The sequence below is a fragment of the Ascaphus truei genome, chromosome 1, assembly GCF_040206685.1.
Source record: "Ascaphus truei isolate aAscTru1 chromosome 1, aAscTru1.hap1, whole genome shotgun sequence".
NCBI classification, from domain to species: Eukaryota; Metazoa; Chordata; class Amphibia; order Anura; family Ascaphidae; genus Ascaphus; species Ascaphus truei.
Window position 1 is genome coordinate 414,930,834 of NC_134483.1, and position 17,307 is coordinate 414,948,140.

Consider the following 17,307-nt stretch of genomic DNA (forward strand, 5'->3'; position numbering starts at 1 on the left):
TGGAAAGCCTTCCAGCTTTGCCACAGCAAACCCCTAAAGACAGGGCATACACTGACAATAAATATTTACTTTGTCACATACGCTGAATGTCCCCTGGTCCTCTCTTTCATTATTAATGTGAAGAACACACATTCCAATGATTTGATGGCTGCCAAATAGACGAATAAATAGGGGGATGGGGGGAAGAAGAAGAATAACAGTCCCTTCACCAAATAATTATATAAAGTTGTGATTAAATTAAATAGCCTTACTCAAAAACAGCAAGATTGACCCTACCTGTCTATCTAATTATTGCCCTGTCTCCCTCCTGCCTTTTGCTTCTAAACTCCGTAAATGTCTTCTCTCGCTTGTTCCATTTTCTCACCACCTATTCTCTCCTAGACCCTCTACAATCTGCTTTCCGCACTGCTCATTCCACCAATACAGCCCTCACCAAAATAACTCATGACCTCCATACTGCAAACGACAAAGGTCATTACACTCTGCTCATATTACTCGACCTCTCTGCAGCCTTTGATATTGTGGACCACCCTCTTCTCCTTCACATCCTCCATATTATTGGTATCCATAACAAAGCCCTGTCCTGGATTTCCTCTTACCTCTCGTATCAAAAACCTCTGAATGTATCTCCGCTATATCATCCTGGATGGCCCTCTGCTGACTCAAACTTAACATGTCAAAGTTGGAGCTCCTCATGCTTCTTCCCAAGCCTGGCCCTATTGTCACTCCATCATTCATTTTGGCAGTACTATCAAACATCAAGTCTCATTAACATACTGCCTAGGGGTCACATTTGACTCCTCCCTCACATTTGTCTTTCACATTTGCAATGTAGCTAAAACCTGTTGTTTCCCCCCCCCCCCCCCCAGTAGCATTGTAAAGATACACCCTTTCCTCTGTCGCTCTACTGCAAAAACTCTAACGCAGGCCCTCATTCTCTGCTGTATTGACTATTTTAACCGTCTACTGTCCATCCGTCCTGCCTCTCACTTGTCTCCTCTACAATCTAAGATAAACACTGCTGCTAGAATCTCTTTACTCCTAAATCTGTATCAGTATATCCCCTGCTGAAATCACTCTCCTGGCTTCCTGTTAAATACCGTATCACTTACAAAATTCTCCGCCTCTCTTTTAAGGCTTTACACTCTTCTGCCCCTCCTTACATCTCAGCCCTAATTTCTCGTTACACACCTGCCCGACTCTTGCGTTCTGCTCAAGGATTTCTTCTGTCTACCCCTTTTGAATCTAATGTCTTCTCCCACCTAAAACCTTTCTCACTGATTTCCCCACACCTCTGGGATGCCCTTCCCCTCAATATCATACTAGCACCCTCTCTCCACCTTAAGGACTTTTCTTAAAACAAACCTCTTTAACAAAGTATATGGGTAGCTCCGCTGGCTTATACTGTACTATACATCTCAAATGTACTGACCTTTGCCCCTTGCAGACGTTCTTACCAGAACCCCCTCCTGTTCTTCCCACTTAGATTGTAAGCTCTTCGGGACAGGGACTCCTTTTCCTGTTGTTTTATGTCTGAAGCGCTGAGTCCCGTTGTGTTATAATATTATGTCACGTGTACTACTGCTGTAAAGCGCTGTGCCTGGATGGTGCTATATAAATAAAGATATACGGTACTTACATACAATTGTAAATTAGACTCTCTACCACAAACTTAGAATATTGTCTCAGCTGGCCCCCCTAGTGTTCCTCTTTGTAATTGCTAAGACATTGATAGGGCTTTATTGAAAACCACAACTGAGACAAGCAGTCCCCATGTTCTCTCTCCTTGGAGGGAGATTGCTTGTCTCAGTTGTGGTTTTCAATAAAGCCCCCCTTTTTTTCCTGACCGTGGGTTTTGACTTTCAATCATTGCAGTCTTGTGTGCTGCTGCTGCTGCTGCTCCGGATGCTGGTCGCTTCTTCTCTGTCTTCCATTGATCAGATCCAGGACGCGCACAGGAGAGTGTGGGAGGTTTCATCACAAGCAGCTGCCTGGACGGGGCTGTCTAAGCCACAGTGTCTCACAATCATCCGCTTGTCAAAGCAATACAGGAGCGGGGTGCCCAGGACAGAGGTAAGGAGATGTACCCTCCATGCCTCTGGGTTCCCCTCCCCTTGTAAAGCGGCACCATATATTTACCTCTCCACAATTGGGCACTTTCACACAGGTAAGACTGTGTGGCAGCACTTACCCAGGGCGCAAGACAGTGCACACATACCAGTGGTGGCTTTTGTGAGCACATTATTTTTTTTTATTTTTTAAAGAGGGGTTTCAGGGCTCTTACTTCTTAGCATATATTATGTATATGCACAGGTTACATATAATTAAAGAAATTTGAAAGACTCCCTTATCTTAGTCATTATATACTTCTTTAAATGAAATACTATCAATCGACTCCATTGTGCTTCTGTTTAAATGTAAAGAACACAAATGCTCCAACTATTCCAGTAGCCATTAATGTGGACTGTAGTAGACACTTTAAATACAAAAGTTTAAGTAATATCTACTGTAAAGGCGTTTGATGGGAAGTAGACGTGGAGGTGAAATCAGGGCATAGTACCATCATGAGACCAGTGTTCTCCTGCCTCAGCACGAGAGACTCACTTACAGGACTGACACTGCTCAATAACAGCGCACACATTGTGTGAGTAATTAGTGTCTTCTTTACACAAACATGTGTAGTGCAGCAGTGATTTCCTACTGTGCTTTGGCACTCCCGAGGTATGACAATTTCCATTCATGGCATTTGGTCTACTGTAAAACAATCATTGTCATCACTGCTGTGGGTTGTGTGACAATTACTACATTTCCTAGAGTACTTTTCAATGAACTTGCCCTTTTCAAAAACATATAGTGGGGGCTCGTCTAGCAGAGGGTAAAGTAATACGAATACTAGCTGTCCATAATCAGTATATATTTAAAATAATTATGAACGGCGTCTATATACTATGCTGGTCCCTCTCTGGCAGCGATGTGACTTTAACATTGATAGGGTGGCGACCTTTAGGGGTCAAAATAGGTGAAGGGACTAAATGACTGGTCTCCGGATAGTGGCAGCAGCAGCAGCAGCCTGAGTGCTCACAGGAGCCAGTCTGCAAACGCTCCGGATTTACCTCCCCTTTCCCTGGAGGAGAGGAGCGCGGCGTGTGTTCAGGGTGGGATTTGAGGAGGGCTGGGGTTATGTGGGGTGGGCGTGTGACTGGGGGGGGGTGGACATTGAGGCCACCCAGCCCCTCCCCGTTATACTATTACCTGCAGCAGCTACCCCCTGTCCCGCATTGTACTCATGTGTGTCTCAGGGGAGAGACGGATCCGGAGCAGAAACACTGAGCCTTGATAGTCTCCTGCAGGATCTGGGGACTTTGGAGACATTATTTTGCAGTGTCCCGGGACCTTGCCGCAATACCCCACTGGGGATCATTCATAGGACTGTTTTTTTCTCCCGGAAAATTTCCTTCATATTGGGACTTGGACTTTGCCTAAGCAGAAGATCAGACTGGGCAGGACATGAGGATGACCAGGTGCTCGCAGCCTCCAGGCGCCCGCAGGGGATCCGCAGATTTAAGCTCCTTGACCATTGCTGCCCTGGCCCTTTTTGCCTCTGTGGCGGGGCAGCTGGACCCCCGCTTAACCAACCCCGACCACGTCCTGATCGCCAACCGCGGGATCCGCGTCCCCTTGGGCAGATCGGTCTCCCTGGACCCGGTGCAAGACCTGGTCATCCAAGTGCAGCCCGGCGATAAATGCGTCCTGAGCGTCCTGGACACTGATGCCCTGTCTCAGAGGCCGGGGTCCCTGATGCCCAAGAGGTTCCCCTGCGACTTCGGCCCCGAAGAGGTGAGGTACACTCACCTGGGATCCCGCAGCCCCGCCAAGGACAGGGTGAGGCTGCAGATGAGGTACGACTCGCCCACCGACACTCTCATTTTGCCCTTCGTGCTGGAGGTGGAGGTGGTCTTCCAGCAGCTGGACATAGTGACCCGCAACCTGCCCCTGCTAGTTGAAAGACTTCACGGGCTCAGCCATCCCATCGACAAGAAGACGCTGGGCTTCACCTACGACCCCTCCAGGGAGTCCTGCAAGGTCACCCCGCTGGTGGGCACGGGGGGGCTGCCCAGGTACGGCCACTTGCTCAACCTGACCACTGGCTACCAGCAAGGCGTAGACTGTCACACCTTCATCAGCTCCGGGCTGCGCTACAAGCACACCGCCCCCCACAACTCACCCAACCGGGACTACCTGCCAATGCTAGTGGAGCTGTGGGGTGGAGCTGGTCCCGGCAGACAGGAGCACTTCCACCTCACTGTCAGGATCAAAGAAGGTGCAGAGAACACCCCTCCCCGCCCCAGCTTTGTGTCGATGATGATGATGGAGGTGGACCAGTTTGTGCTGACCGCCCTCACCCCGGAGATGCTGGCAGCCGAGGACTTGGAGTCGGACCCCGGGGACCTCATCTTCAACCTCACAAGCCCCCTGGAGGCAGCCACCTCTGGCTACCTAATCACTACCGACGACCAGCACCTGCCCATCACATCCTTCTACCAGAGGGATCTCGCGGATTTAAGGATTGCCTACCAGCCCCCAGCCAGCGAGTCCGGACACGAGAGGATTCTCCAGCTAGAGATGCAGGTGCTGGACACCGAGGGTGCATCCTCCGACCACTTCGCCTTCATGATCGTGGTGAAGCCCATGAACACCTTGGCACCACTGGCCACGCGTAACGCAGGTCTGTGGCTGCTGGAGGGTCAATCACGCTCCCTGTCCGGGCCGGGGTCTGGAGTGGACAATCTGGTCATCAGCGACGAGGACAACCTGGAAGAGGTGAGGCTGAGCGTGGTGGAGGGTCTCCGGCACGGGCAGCTCTTTTTGGCCCAGGGGAGCAGTGCCAGGAACAGCGGCGCCAAGGGCTTCACCTTCACCCCTCACGAGCTGCACTCGGGGCTGGTCTTCTACCAGCACGATGGAAGCGACACATATAGCGATAACCTCATCCTGAGGCTGGACGACGGCAGGCACCTGGTGGAGCTGCTTTACCCCATCACCGTGTCCCCCACAGACGACGAGCCACCGGTGCTAAACGCAAACACCGGGCTCGGCTTGCCCGAGAAAGGCCTGGCCCTCATCTCCCCCTTCATGCTTAGCGCCACCGACATTGACTCAGAGGACTCCTCCATCCTATTCCTGCTGCAAGAGCCCCGCAGCGGGCTGGGGGAGCTGCTCCTGAGGCAGCCGGAGGAACCTGCAGAAGTGGAAGGCTGGACACACCTGCCCGAAGAAGGGCTCTACGAGAAGGTGGTGAGCGAATGGTACCAGAGGGACATCCTGGATGGGAGGCTCTACTACCGACACGTGGGAGCGCACAGCGCGCAGACTGTGTTGGATAGGGTGCTGTTCGTGGTGCTGGATGACAATGATCCACCCAACCAGTCGGTGGAGCAGGTGTTCATGGTGCGGGTGGAGCCTGTAGATGACATCCCTCCTGAACTGTATCAGGGCACTACCCTGCACATGACCGTCAAGGAGTATGAAGTAACCCTTTTCAAGAAAAAACACCTGCGTTACACAGACCTGGACACGGATGACAGATACATCAGGTACACCTTGCACAGCCAACCCAGGGATACCGACCCAAACCACCCTGCTTTAACCGGCCAGATAGTGCTGAGCGACCTCCAACAAGTGCAAGTGACCCAGTTCACCCAAGCCCAGATTAACCACCACAAGATCTCCTACAGACCTCCAGACAAGGAGCTGGGGATTGCCCCAAAGGTTCTGCAGTTCAACTACACCGTGGACGATGCTGCGGGCAACTCGGTGCAAGGGACCTTTACTATCTTCTTGCAGCCGGTGGACAACAAACCTCCTGAAATCACCAACACCGGCTTCACAGTTCCAGAAATGGGCTCCTTCACCATTACCAAAGCCGAGCTTGATGCCACAGACGAAGACACAGACACTGAGAACATCGTTTTTAGCCTGTCCCAAGCCCCTCGGCATGGGGAATTGCGGTATCATGGGGTGGCAGTGTCTTTAAAAGAGTCCTTTGTGCTACATGATATAAGCCAGGGTCGGGTATCATATATCCACAGTGGGGACGAGTCCAGAAGCGATTCTTTCTCCCTGGTGGTCGGTGATGGAGTGCACGAAGTTCCAATTACAATCCGGATCAATGTAAAGCCCGTTGACGACGAGGCGCCCATTCTGATGCTTCCAGGTGGCCTATTGGGATCTTCCATAGAGGTTTTGGAGAGAGGGGGCACTGAGATCACCACCAGTGTCATCCAGGGTACGGACCCAGATACCGACGACCTGATGCTCACCTTCATTGTCGAGGAGCCGCCCAGGAGAGGGAACATCTTAGTCAATGGGGCACCCTCCGAGAGTTTCACTCAGCAAGACCTCCTCAGCGGCGCAGTGGTCTATGCACATAACTCAGGAGAGATCGGACTCCAGAGGCAACAGGACTCTTTCAATCTCACCATCTCGGACCTCTCTAATGAGTGGGTTATCGGAGGCAACAAGGTGCAGGGAGTCAGGGTGCATGTCACCATCCTGCCAGTAGACAGCGAAGCCCCAGAGGTGACGGTGGGGGAGCAATTCTCAGTACTAGAAGGGGAGAAAAATGTCATTACTCCTCAGCATTTGGATGCAGAAGACGAGGATACACCCAACGACGAAATCCTGTGCACCATAATTGTCCAACCCACCTCTGGCTATGTGGAAAACATTTCCCCAGCCCCTGGTTCAGAAAAGTCCAGGTCTGGAACCCCAATCAGCGCTTTTACCATGCGAGATATTCGCCTTGGACACATATACTATGTTCAGAGCATCCACCAGGGGGTAGAGCCCTTAGAAGACCGGTTCACCTTCCGCTGCTCGGATGGAATCAGTTTCTCTCAGCGCCACTTTTTCCCTGTGGTCATCATTCCAACTAATGATGAGAAACCTGAGATCTTTATCCGGGAGTTTATAGTTATGGAAGGCATGAGCCTGGTAATAGACACTCCAATTCTCAACGCCGCAGATGCAGATCAGCCTGCGGACGAACTTCTCTTCATCATAACCAAGCCCCCACAACACGGTAGGGTAGTGCAGCAACAGACAACAGGCACCGTTCCCATTCTGAACTTCACTTTGGAGGAGATAAAAGAGAGCTCCAATATTGTCTATGAGCACGATGACTCAGAAACCAAGGAAGACAGCTTTGAAGTTATTTTGACCGATGGGCAGCACAGCGTGATAAAGAAGGTCCTTATCATGGTCATCCCAGTGGATGATGAGACCCCAAGAATGACAATAAATGATGGACTTGAGGTTGAAATCGATGAGTCAAAGTTAATCACAAATAAGGCCCTGAAAGCCACAGATTTAGATTCAGATGACAAATCTCTGACTTATGTCATTCGCTTTGGCCCAAGGCAAGGACTCTTGCAGCGCCTAGACCAGGATGGGTCAGTTGTAGGTAATATCACCTTGGGGATGAATTTCACTCAAGAGGACATTGACCAGGGATTTATCCAGTATACCCACACAGGTCAAGAAGGTATCCGTGACCTCATCAAGTTTGATATCACTGATGGGATAAACCCTTTCATAGACAGGTACTTTTACATTAGTATTGGCAGTATTGACGTTTTTTTCCCAGATGTCATCAACAAAGGGGTCACACTTAAAGAGGGAGGAAAGGTGACACTTACCACAGACCTTCTTAGCACAAGTGACATCAACAGCCCAGACGAAAATCTGAGATTTAGCATCACCAGGGCACCAAGTCGTGGTCACCTAGAGTGCACAGACATCCCTGGAGTTCCCATCACCTCGTTTACTCAACTGCAGCTGGCCGGAAACAAGATATACTATATACACACCTCAGAAGATGAGATGAAGATGGACAGCTTTGAGTTTGAGGTGACAGATGGCTATAACCCAGTTTTCCGCACTTTCCGCGTCTCCATCACTGATGTGGACAACAAGAAGCCAGTCCTTACCATCAGTGACCTAGGGGTAAACGAAGGGGAAAACAAGCTCATCACTCCTTTTGAGCTCACTGTAGAGGACAGGGATACGCCTGACACCTTTCTGTGTTTTACAGTCACCCAAGTGCCAGTTCACGGTCAGATTTTGTTCAATAACAGCCAACAGGTCACAACGTTCACTAAGCAAGACCTAAACGAGAACCTGATCAGCTACAAGCATGATGGAACCGAGTCTTCTGAAGACAGCTTCTCCTTCACTGTCACGGATGGGACACATACTGAGTTTTACAGATTGCCTGACGCCACTTTCGAGACACGAAAGCCCCAAATGATGAAGATCCAGATACATTCTCTGGATAACGGCATACCCCAAATTATTGTAAACAAGGGAGCACCAACTCTGAAGAGCCTCCACTCGGGACATTTGGGATTTATGATCACTAGCAAATCTCTGAAGGCAGAAGATCGAGATAGCCCACACAAGCTGCTCAAATACAGAGTTGTAGATGGACCACGGCACGGGGTTATTATCAATATGGTTCGCGGCAATGACTCTATCAAGACATTTACACAGGGTAAGTGCTATCAAATGTGTATTTATTCATTTGCTTTTAAATTACATTTAAGTGGTAAACGTGATTGAAAACAGCCCTGTACTGTAGTTATCAAACACAAAGTTTTATGGTTTTCTTTTTATACATGTGCTATTTGCGCCCCAGTTTATTTAGCAGTAGGCATTATTATGTAAACATCCTAGCATCATCTGTTACTGTAAGTAATGATGTTGCACTGATTGGGAGGCAGATGAGGTGGCTGCTACTGTATATACAAGAATATTGTGCATTTGTTTCGCTTCTCTTGGGGGAGATGAAAGGAATTCTGTGCCAATGCGTGGTTGATCAGCTAAGAAAGTATACATTGCCCTTTGGAAAGTTAAAAAAAAACTAACTAACATTTAATCTCATACAATGTGTTGACATCACTGTTAAATAACGTAAAGCTGTAAGAAAAACGTGTTTTCTTTGTTTCCATTTAAACACACATTTCCTGTTGTGTAGTATGTCATACACCCCAGAAGAGGCTTTGGTACTTAAATAACCAAGTACTATGTTGCTCTGTTTTTATCAGGTGATGTTGATGACATGAAGATCTGCTATGTTTTAAAAGATGGTGACAATGCCACAAATGACATATTTCATTTCTCAATAGAAGACAGTGGTAAGTTCTTGTAAATATTTAGCTTGTTTGTTGAACTGTATTTCTTTGTTATCAAGCTTTGGGGTTTTTTTCAAGCACGTTTTCTGTGGCTCTAATCTTAGTGCTGTGCCCCTTCAATGGCTTTTATATTTAATTGATAACTATCATACATTTCAGATCAGTCCTGCAGCAATAGATTTCATATCAGCCTCATATACAATGTATCTGGTAGAGACTGCACTTCAGTGTCATCTTGCTTCAAAGCCCTAACTTCATAACATATGTACTACATTTGATTGGAAGTGGCATGTCTGGGTTTGTAGAGGTGCAGTAGCTTTAGCCAGGGGGCAATACAAACTCTACTAAAGTCATTCATTACTTATTTTTGTATTGTGTTGTCATCTCTAATGTATGCACATGTCACATATTGCTTTATTCATATAGCATCATGTATGTAGCTATTTACAAAAATAGCGCACTAAACACAGTTAATCACTGAGACAGTGATACAAATAGAGATGTGTCCATAAAACATGAAACTAAACTTACAATGGGTATGACACAACAAAGACAGTAGTAGTGCACCAAAGTGTGTTGGGTCACAGACCTGTGGTGGGTTTATCACCAATTAAATGGTGTGTGTAAAAACTGAAATGCTCACGTAAAATGAAATAACACTGTGGACCACACAAGATATCAGTCTTCATAGTAGCATTCCTTCCAGCAGTTTCAAGACACTTCTGCTACTTACTTATATTCCATTCTGCTTCTGTCATAAACATGATTCAAGGGCAAGAAAGTAGGGAACGAATATGCAATATTTGTTTGTATTTTTAGAAGTAAGGATTTTACAGTTAAGTTTGAAAAAATAATTATAATAAACAGCTAATCAAATGTGGGAGGATGTTACATTCAACATACTGCTGGACCCTCTGCCATCAAAGGGGTTAAAATGTATTTCTCCTTACAATGCATGTCATACATATGGCTTGAATGTAAAAAAAAAAAAACTGTTCAGAGGAAGGCTATATTTTACAAAATATTTTGCCCTATCTAGAAATGAAAGATTTAAATACAGAACTGATATTTACACAGAGGCTGTTACCATGGTATCTTCATATAATTTAGTGCATTACATTCCAAGATTTGAGGCTTGGGAGGTTATTGTCACAGTGTTAGAAATGTGAATAAACTGGTGTGTTTACCACCTTTAACATGCAACTGACCAATATATTCATGCCTTGCTTGTGTTTTTTTCTTTATTTCATCTGATGATACAATGATGTTTGACTTGCACCATTATACAACGGTACAAATAAGCTAAACATCCTACATAATTAGGCTTAGTTTATTTAATTGAATTGACAGACAATATTAAAAAATAGTATGGAGAGGCTTATGTACATAGATCATATTTTTTTTAATTGTACATAAAAAAAAAGATGGGGTGTGAATGGCGCTGGCCACGTATGCGTATGCGCAAATGGCGCTGCCTGGTTCTGAGCAAGCGCGGGTAGCGCTGGCTACTTCTGCGCATGCATGAGCAACACTGGTCACTTCTGCGCATACACTCGGGCTGCGCTGGCCACTGCTGCGCGAGCATCAGGTAAGGGGCTAGTGCATTCGTGCATGCTCATGAACACGCCTGAACACTTTTTCGTCTTAAGCAACAATTTTTAGTGCTGTGAGATTAGCCTGTGGGGGTGCGCGTGCATGCGCCTTAGGCCTCATTCAGGGTGGAAACAGGCACCCTGGCGCTCCAGCGCTGCGCCCTGCTAGGCCGGGTGATTCCTGGCCGGCTAGGTGCACGCGCATCTGGGGGCGCAGCCATGATGTCACAGAGCTGGTTCGCCCAATGCTTGCAAGCAGCAAAATCAATTTTGCTTTCTCGGCAAGCAGCTGAGCACTGAGGAGGTGCACCCGCCCGCTCACGCAGGCCACGTGCATTGTCGCAACGTGTCCAGCATGAGCGCGTCCGCTCAGCACCACCCTGGGCGAGGCCTTACTTCCATTACACATTTTCGTCTCCATGAAGGGATTTTGTCCTATGAAAATTTAGTAGGTGCCAGCACAAAATATACAAAAACTATAGTGCGAAAAAATTGTACATAACAAAAATTGTACAAAACATCATAAAATATGCATTGTGTGTACAATATGAAGGCTTCATACATGCGATGCATTACTCGTTGTTTGAAATTCATTTTGATGCATTTAGCTATGATGAATACCTGGCACAAAATGTAAATTTAAAACAGAATTATGTATATTTTTCATTTATAACTAGTATTAGTAAATATAAATTATTTGTGTAATATTGAAGTGAAACTTCTTTGCTGGCACCTACTGTATTCTCATAGGACAAAACTCCTGCATGGAGACGAAAATGCATAATGGAAGTAAGGCGCGTGCACGCGAGCCCCCGCAGGCTATTCTCACAGCACTAAAAATCGTTGCTGGAGACAAAATGTGGTCAGACACGTTCACGTGCGCGCATGCACACGCTATCCCCTTACCTGATGCTCGCACATGCGCAGTAGCGGCCAGTGCTGCTCGAGCATGCACAGAAGAGATCAGCGCTGCTCGCATATGCAGAGAAGTGTCCAGCGCTGCTCGCGTATGTGCTAAAGCGGCCAGCTCTGCCCACGCTTGCGCAAAAGGCCAGCTCCACCCGTGCAAGTGCAGAAGTAAGAAATGCCGCTGGCGCATGCGCAGAAGTGGCCAGCGCCATTCGCTAATGCACAGAGAAATTTCTCTTGCAACGTACGTGCTCGGCACACACCCCGTCTTTTTTTTTTTTTTAATTTAATAATAGCCATACTGTGAAAAGAATACATTTTGTTAACCTATATAATGAAACATCCATACCGCATCAAATACATTTCTGGTTGATACATACTTTAGCAACTTAATTCTGTGCAAACATTAACTGACTTTTGAGGGTTTTTGCCCAACTTGAACTTGGTTGGCGATTTTGATTGCCTTTCTACTTATTATGTATACAGTATAAACCTTATTTTTTAGTACATAGCATTAACATCTGTGCCCCTAAGGCACTCCCCCCGAAAAATCTAAATCAAATTTTTGACACTGAAAGTTCAGGTTAATGATAGACACACACAAGCGCAATTTAACATGAAATCTCCATGTGCCTATTTTGCATTTAAAAAAGCTACTTGCAACGCTTAGTAACCTAGCCCAAAAGTTTTCTAACACCTTTTATTTACGCTTGTCCCATTAGATTGTGTTTTTTGTATAGTGTGTTCCCCTGTTACCCTGGTGGTTTAGAATACATTGCTGGGGGTGGGATAAGGGGAGTCAGTAGGAGTGACCAACTAATTATTGGAATGAGGCAAAACTGTCTTTGGGCTATTGTTCCCACTGACTTCAAATGCGCTGTTATTGTGTTGTACTGCATTCTTTCATGCTTACTTGTAGACAAGTAATATTATATTGCTTCATTTCTTTTTCTACAGTATATAACTAAAAATAGGGGCCTGGTGCTATTGGGGAACTCTCTTCTAGTACCTACATTCAATATGGCTGTAAGTCAGAAGTGAGTGTTGCACTTCAGTGTATTTTGTGCTTCAGATTCTCAAAGAAATTGCTGCCTGTGGTCGACTCACTGAATGTCTAGCTCCCAGGGTTCGTAAATTGTTGCAATGGAAAGATTTCTGCATTTGTGTGAGGGGCACTAAAAAGGTCTGTTCGGAATGGCTTTATTTCCTTAGGCGTGTTTAAACAAGCACAGTTCCAAATTCACAAGTTCCCATGAACAGCAAGAGTAGTGAGAAGAGTCAATTGCATTGTAGAATGTGTGTAGATAACAAAACAAGTGATGACGAGTGAGATGTGAAACTGATTTCTAGCGCCGTCATCAGTTACAATGCTTGTAATTACTGCTTTGCTAATTCACTCTCAAATGTAAACGATGGCCGGAAATAATTATATGAAGACCAGGAAAAAAAATGATCTATCATTCCCTTTGTTACTTGGGGAACTTGTACTTGTAATGACTTTTTGAATTACTCACCTGCATAAGTGTAGGGTTTATTGGAATTATGATGGAGAGGGCGTCAAGAAAGCATAACGGATAAAGGAAGTGTCCATAAGTGACATTATATTGGACACACGAAGGATATAACATTGAATAGCTTGCAGTTGTCATGTAATACAACTTGGTAAAATATCATCTTACAGTGCATAGTTTAGTTAGTGCTGAAAAATTAGGTTTATTATAATAATAATAGCATGTTCTTGTATAGCGCTGCTAGTTTTTTACGTAGCGCTTTACAGAGACATTTTGCAGGCACAAGTCCCTGCCCTGTGGAGCTTACAATCTATGTTTTTGGTGCCTGAGGCACAGGGAGATAAAGTGACTTGCTCAAGGTCACAAGGAGCAGACACCGGGAATTGAACAAGGTTCCCCTGCTTCAGACTCAGTGCCAGTCAGTGTCTTTACTCACTGAGCCACTTTTGGGAAATATGTGCATCATTTCCATTCAGATCCTTTTTATGTTAATGCGAAACAGTGCGTTTTGGCATATTGAATTAGTAAACGTGCTGAGTTAAATGTTAAATGTTGAATTTAGTTGTATACCAGAGATTTATAAATTGACTAAAGTAACACACTATTTCCCATTATTTTCATCGGGACAACAAAAAGCTTATCGTAATGAAATTATCACAAGTTTGCAAAAGAAAGAGAGGCGTCTTCTTCAAACTTCTATTACTCATGGGAAAAAAAATGTGTAAATTCCCTGCAGACCCCAAATGATCACAACCTGCATGATGTTCAAACGAAGAATAAATATTCTATTCAATAAATAATATTACAAGGCAATGAGGAGGATGAGCATCTGACTACATACTGTATCAGTTAAAGAATGCACTACACATACCACTGTGTTGGCATTTGGTAACCCTGGCTAAAGTACAGCTGGAAAGATATTCTCTTGTTGGAGCCAGTAGAGTAATCAATTGACAAAGCAATGACAGGATGCAAATGGCCTTTGGCCGGAACCTCCTATGATCGCAATTAAAGAGCCGAGTCCAAGCCAGCTGGAAAGGAATTGGCAGGAAACAAATACATTTCTTTCACCAGTTCTTTTACATCCTCTTCTGTGTAGCACACTAACTGATGCTGCGGCAGGGCTTTTAATGCACAGGCTAGGATTGGATGTGCTGTCACTTTTGCAGCTGTTGTACATTGGCACACTGTTAGGCAGGAAGTGAGCCACCATAGACCCACGATTAGTCCAGTATGCAGATTTTGCCTACTGATTTATTTTGCAGTTCATTTCCTCTGAGGCCCCTATATAATTTGCTGTAAATCCGCCTTCTCCATCTCGGGGAAGAACTTTCTCAAGTGATAAGGTTGCATAGGAAGAAGAAAACAGCTGTTGAATAGGAGCCTTATCTTATTGCTCCTAATAATATTAATAAAGTTATTTTCTTTAGATTCTTTACACCTGGACCTAAAGTATTTGACCTTTTGTGTCAGGGGCTCCTGCTGGACATTATTCTGCATGTAGTTTGATTCCAGTTATCACAGGGAGCTGCGATTTCACTCTATTTTTTACTCTAGATGGCCCTGCAACACGTTGTTGATCATATTAAATATTTGATGGGATCTAAAGTAATTTGCAATCCCTTATAACATTTGATAGATGTCATGCCTTATGATTACTTTTCTCAAAGGAAAATGTAAAAAATAACTAAATGTTTTCAAAACTACATTTCATTCCTGTGTTTTTTCAATAGTTTTGTGGAATGATTGCTTCTTTCGTCAAATAATAATAATAATTACAACTTTATTTCATATAACACTCTTCTCTGGATGGGACTCAAAGATCTTCACAATTACAGTATAGTGCACAGCACGCAGCACACAGATATTATTACAGACACAGTCCCTGCTCAGATGATCTTACAATCTATGTTTTTGGTGCCTGTGGCACATGGAGATAAAGTGACTAGCCCAAGGTCACAAGGAGATGACACCAGGAATTGAACCAGCTTCCGCTGATCCAAACTCAGTGACATTGTTTGCAGAGTCAGTGCCGTTCCTCACTGAGCTAATCCTGATATATATCAGTGGTAAAGGGGAGGAACAAGAATTCAGTAATCCCTTTCTTTTGCATTTTGGAACAAAGTGCTGCAAGGCTTGGTTGTATGTAAACCTCTATAAAGAAATGCTTGAATGACCTTGAAATTACTGGCAGCTAAAATGTCCACAATGCTCTTGGCATTAACTAAGGGAAAAAAAGTAATCATTATAAGTGCAGGATTCCAGTTTCATAGTTTTCACTTATTCAGAGGTTCTGGAGTTGTCTTGAAGCATATTCCAAAAACAATTCTGGTGGTTATTAAAAACTGCATTACAGCCATGTAATATGCATACTTGAAATCCTATTTTGTGCAGCCTGGGTATTTGGGCAGTTATTGTTTTTATTGTTTTAGCCATGTTTCTTTTGTGCTCTCAATCCAAATAGACAGAACCCCCCAACATCAGGAATTATTTTCTATCCTCTCTGATGTAAAATAGGTTAACAGCTTCACAACGCCTGGAGGTTTCACCTATTATTTAGAGTTTTCAAACCTTTGCACTCTTGACATTTGTATCAGCCCTGCCCCGAAGAGCTTGTCTTTCTTTATTTTAAAATGTTGAGAAGAGTGATTAGTATTATCCTGCAAGAAAGGTTAAAGGTCATCAGCAAAATCCTAGTGTAGGTTCAGACTAATCCACACATTTTCTACGCTTTGAAAATCTGCAAATCCCATGACATTTTGAGTTCTATATTGAATAAATGTTTCTAGAGAAAAAACACCTCTATTAAGTCGCCATGAAGTGACTGTGTCTGTATATTGCTGTAACGGTCATATTGTGATGTGATACAATAATTAAGCATGTCACCAATTTAACATGTTCCATTCCGGGGAGGCCAGTAGCACCTGCATGTTTTTAAGACTAGTTCTTTAACACGTGTTAGAGGATTGCTAGGCCCCAAAATTAAACCATCACACTGACAAACAAAATGTCAATTCCTTGTCAACATTTTGGAGCTCAACATTGCTTTTTTTTTTTTTCAAGACAAGCTGCACAGAAAACATGACCCTGGTAATTAACAAGAATATAGGTGACCCCAGGCACTCCTTTCAGATGTAAATAACAGATGATTATTGCTGGTGCTCAGTGCTTCAGGGGTCATTCTGCTGGATCCTCAAGAATCTTAATTAGGAAAGTAAAAGTTGAGTGGGACACAATGGACTTGATCCAAAGAAGATTTATTTAGCCATAAAAATGTAATGTTCCGGCTGACTGCTGCAGCCTTTCTGCCACTATCTAAGGAAAGCTGCGGTCAGCCGAAACGTTGGATTATCATGGCTAAATAAATATATCTTTAGGTAAAGTCCATTGTGTTCTGATAAATACCCCCACTTAAAAAAGAAAAGTGGAGGCAGAAAAGTCTTGTTGAAGTTATTGTGAAGTCATTGATACACAAAGCTAAAACACAACGGGACACAAATAACCAAAGCAAATAGTTCACAGTGAATACAAAACCACGGTTACACGTGAGTAAAAATGGAGACAGAAGTCTGGTTGCATAAATATTACAGTGACTGAAGGGGGATTGAAAAATACCTACATAGTATCAACTAAAGAACATGAATTATAACAGCAGATATACATTTTTAATACAAAGTAGAAAATTGGCAATCAGCATTTAAAGTAATATGTATCAACTAGGAAAATTGTAAATATTACATTTCTCTGAAACGGTTCATGCAAATTATCTAAAAATGTAGTACAAGTTGCAAAATAATAGATTTAATGTTTTTTTTTTATCAAGAATACAGTTGATGAGATGTATTTTTAATTCTATTAGCATAAAATAAATCCAAGATGGGGGCTGCACGGATGTGGTTGAAACTTCTGGCAGATCTAAGTTACCCTCAAAATTTCATCAGCATCAGTTATAATAATAGCATGTTCTTGTAAAGCGCTGCCAGTTTTATGTAGTGCTTCACAGATAAATTTTGCAGTCACAGTTCCTGCCATGTGGAGCTTACAATCTATGTTTTGGTGCCTCGGGCACAGGGAGATAAGCTGACTTGCCCAAAGTCACAAGGA

The 17,307-nt window shown here is 44.4% G+C and overlaps 1 protein-coding gene across 1 annotated transcript in view; it reads left to right on the forward strand.

The window, feature by feature from the left end:
• Positions 1-3,251: 3,251 nt before the first annotated feature.
• The window catches only part of FREM3 (FRAS1 related extracellular matrix 3), a 113,792-nt gene continuing 99,736 nt past the window's right edge, over positions 3,252-17,307 (forward strand). The window contains exons 1-2 of the mRNA XM_075614370.1: positions 3,252-8,551; positions 9,105-9,194. Of these exons, the coding sequence (XP_075470485.1) occupies positions 3,508-8,551; positions 9,105-9,194 (5,134 nt within the window). The 5' untranslated portion in view covers positions 3,252-3,507. The remainder of the gene's footprint in view (positions 8,552-9,104; positions 9,195-17,307) is intronic.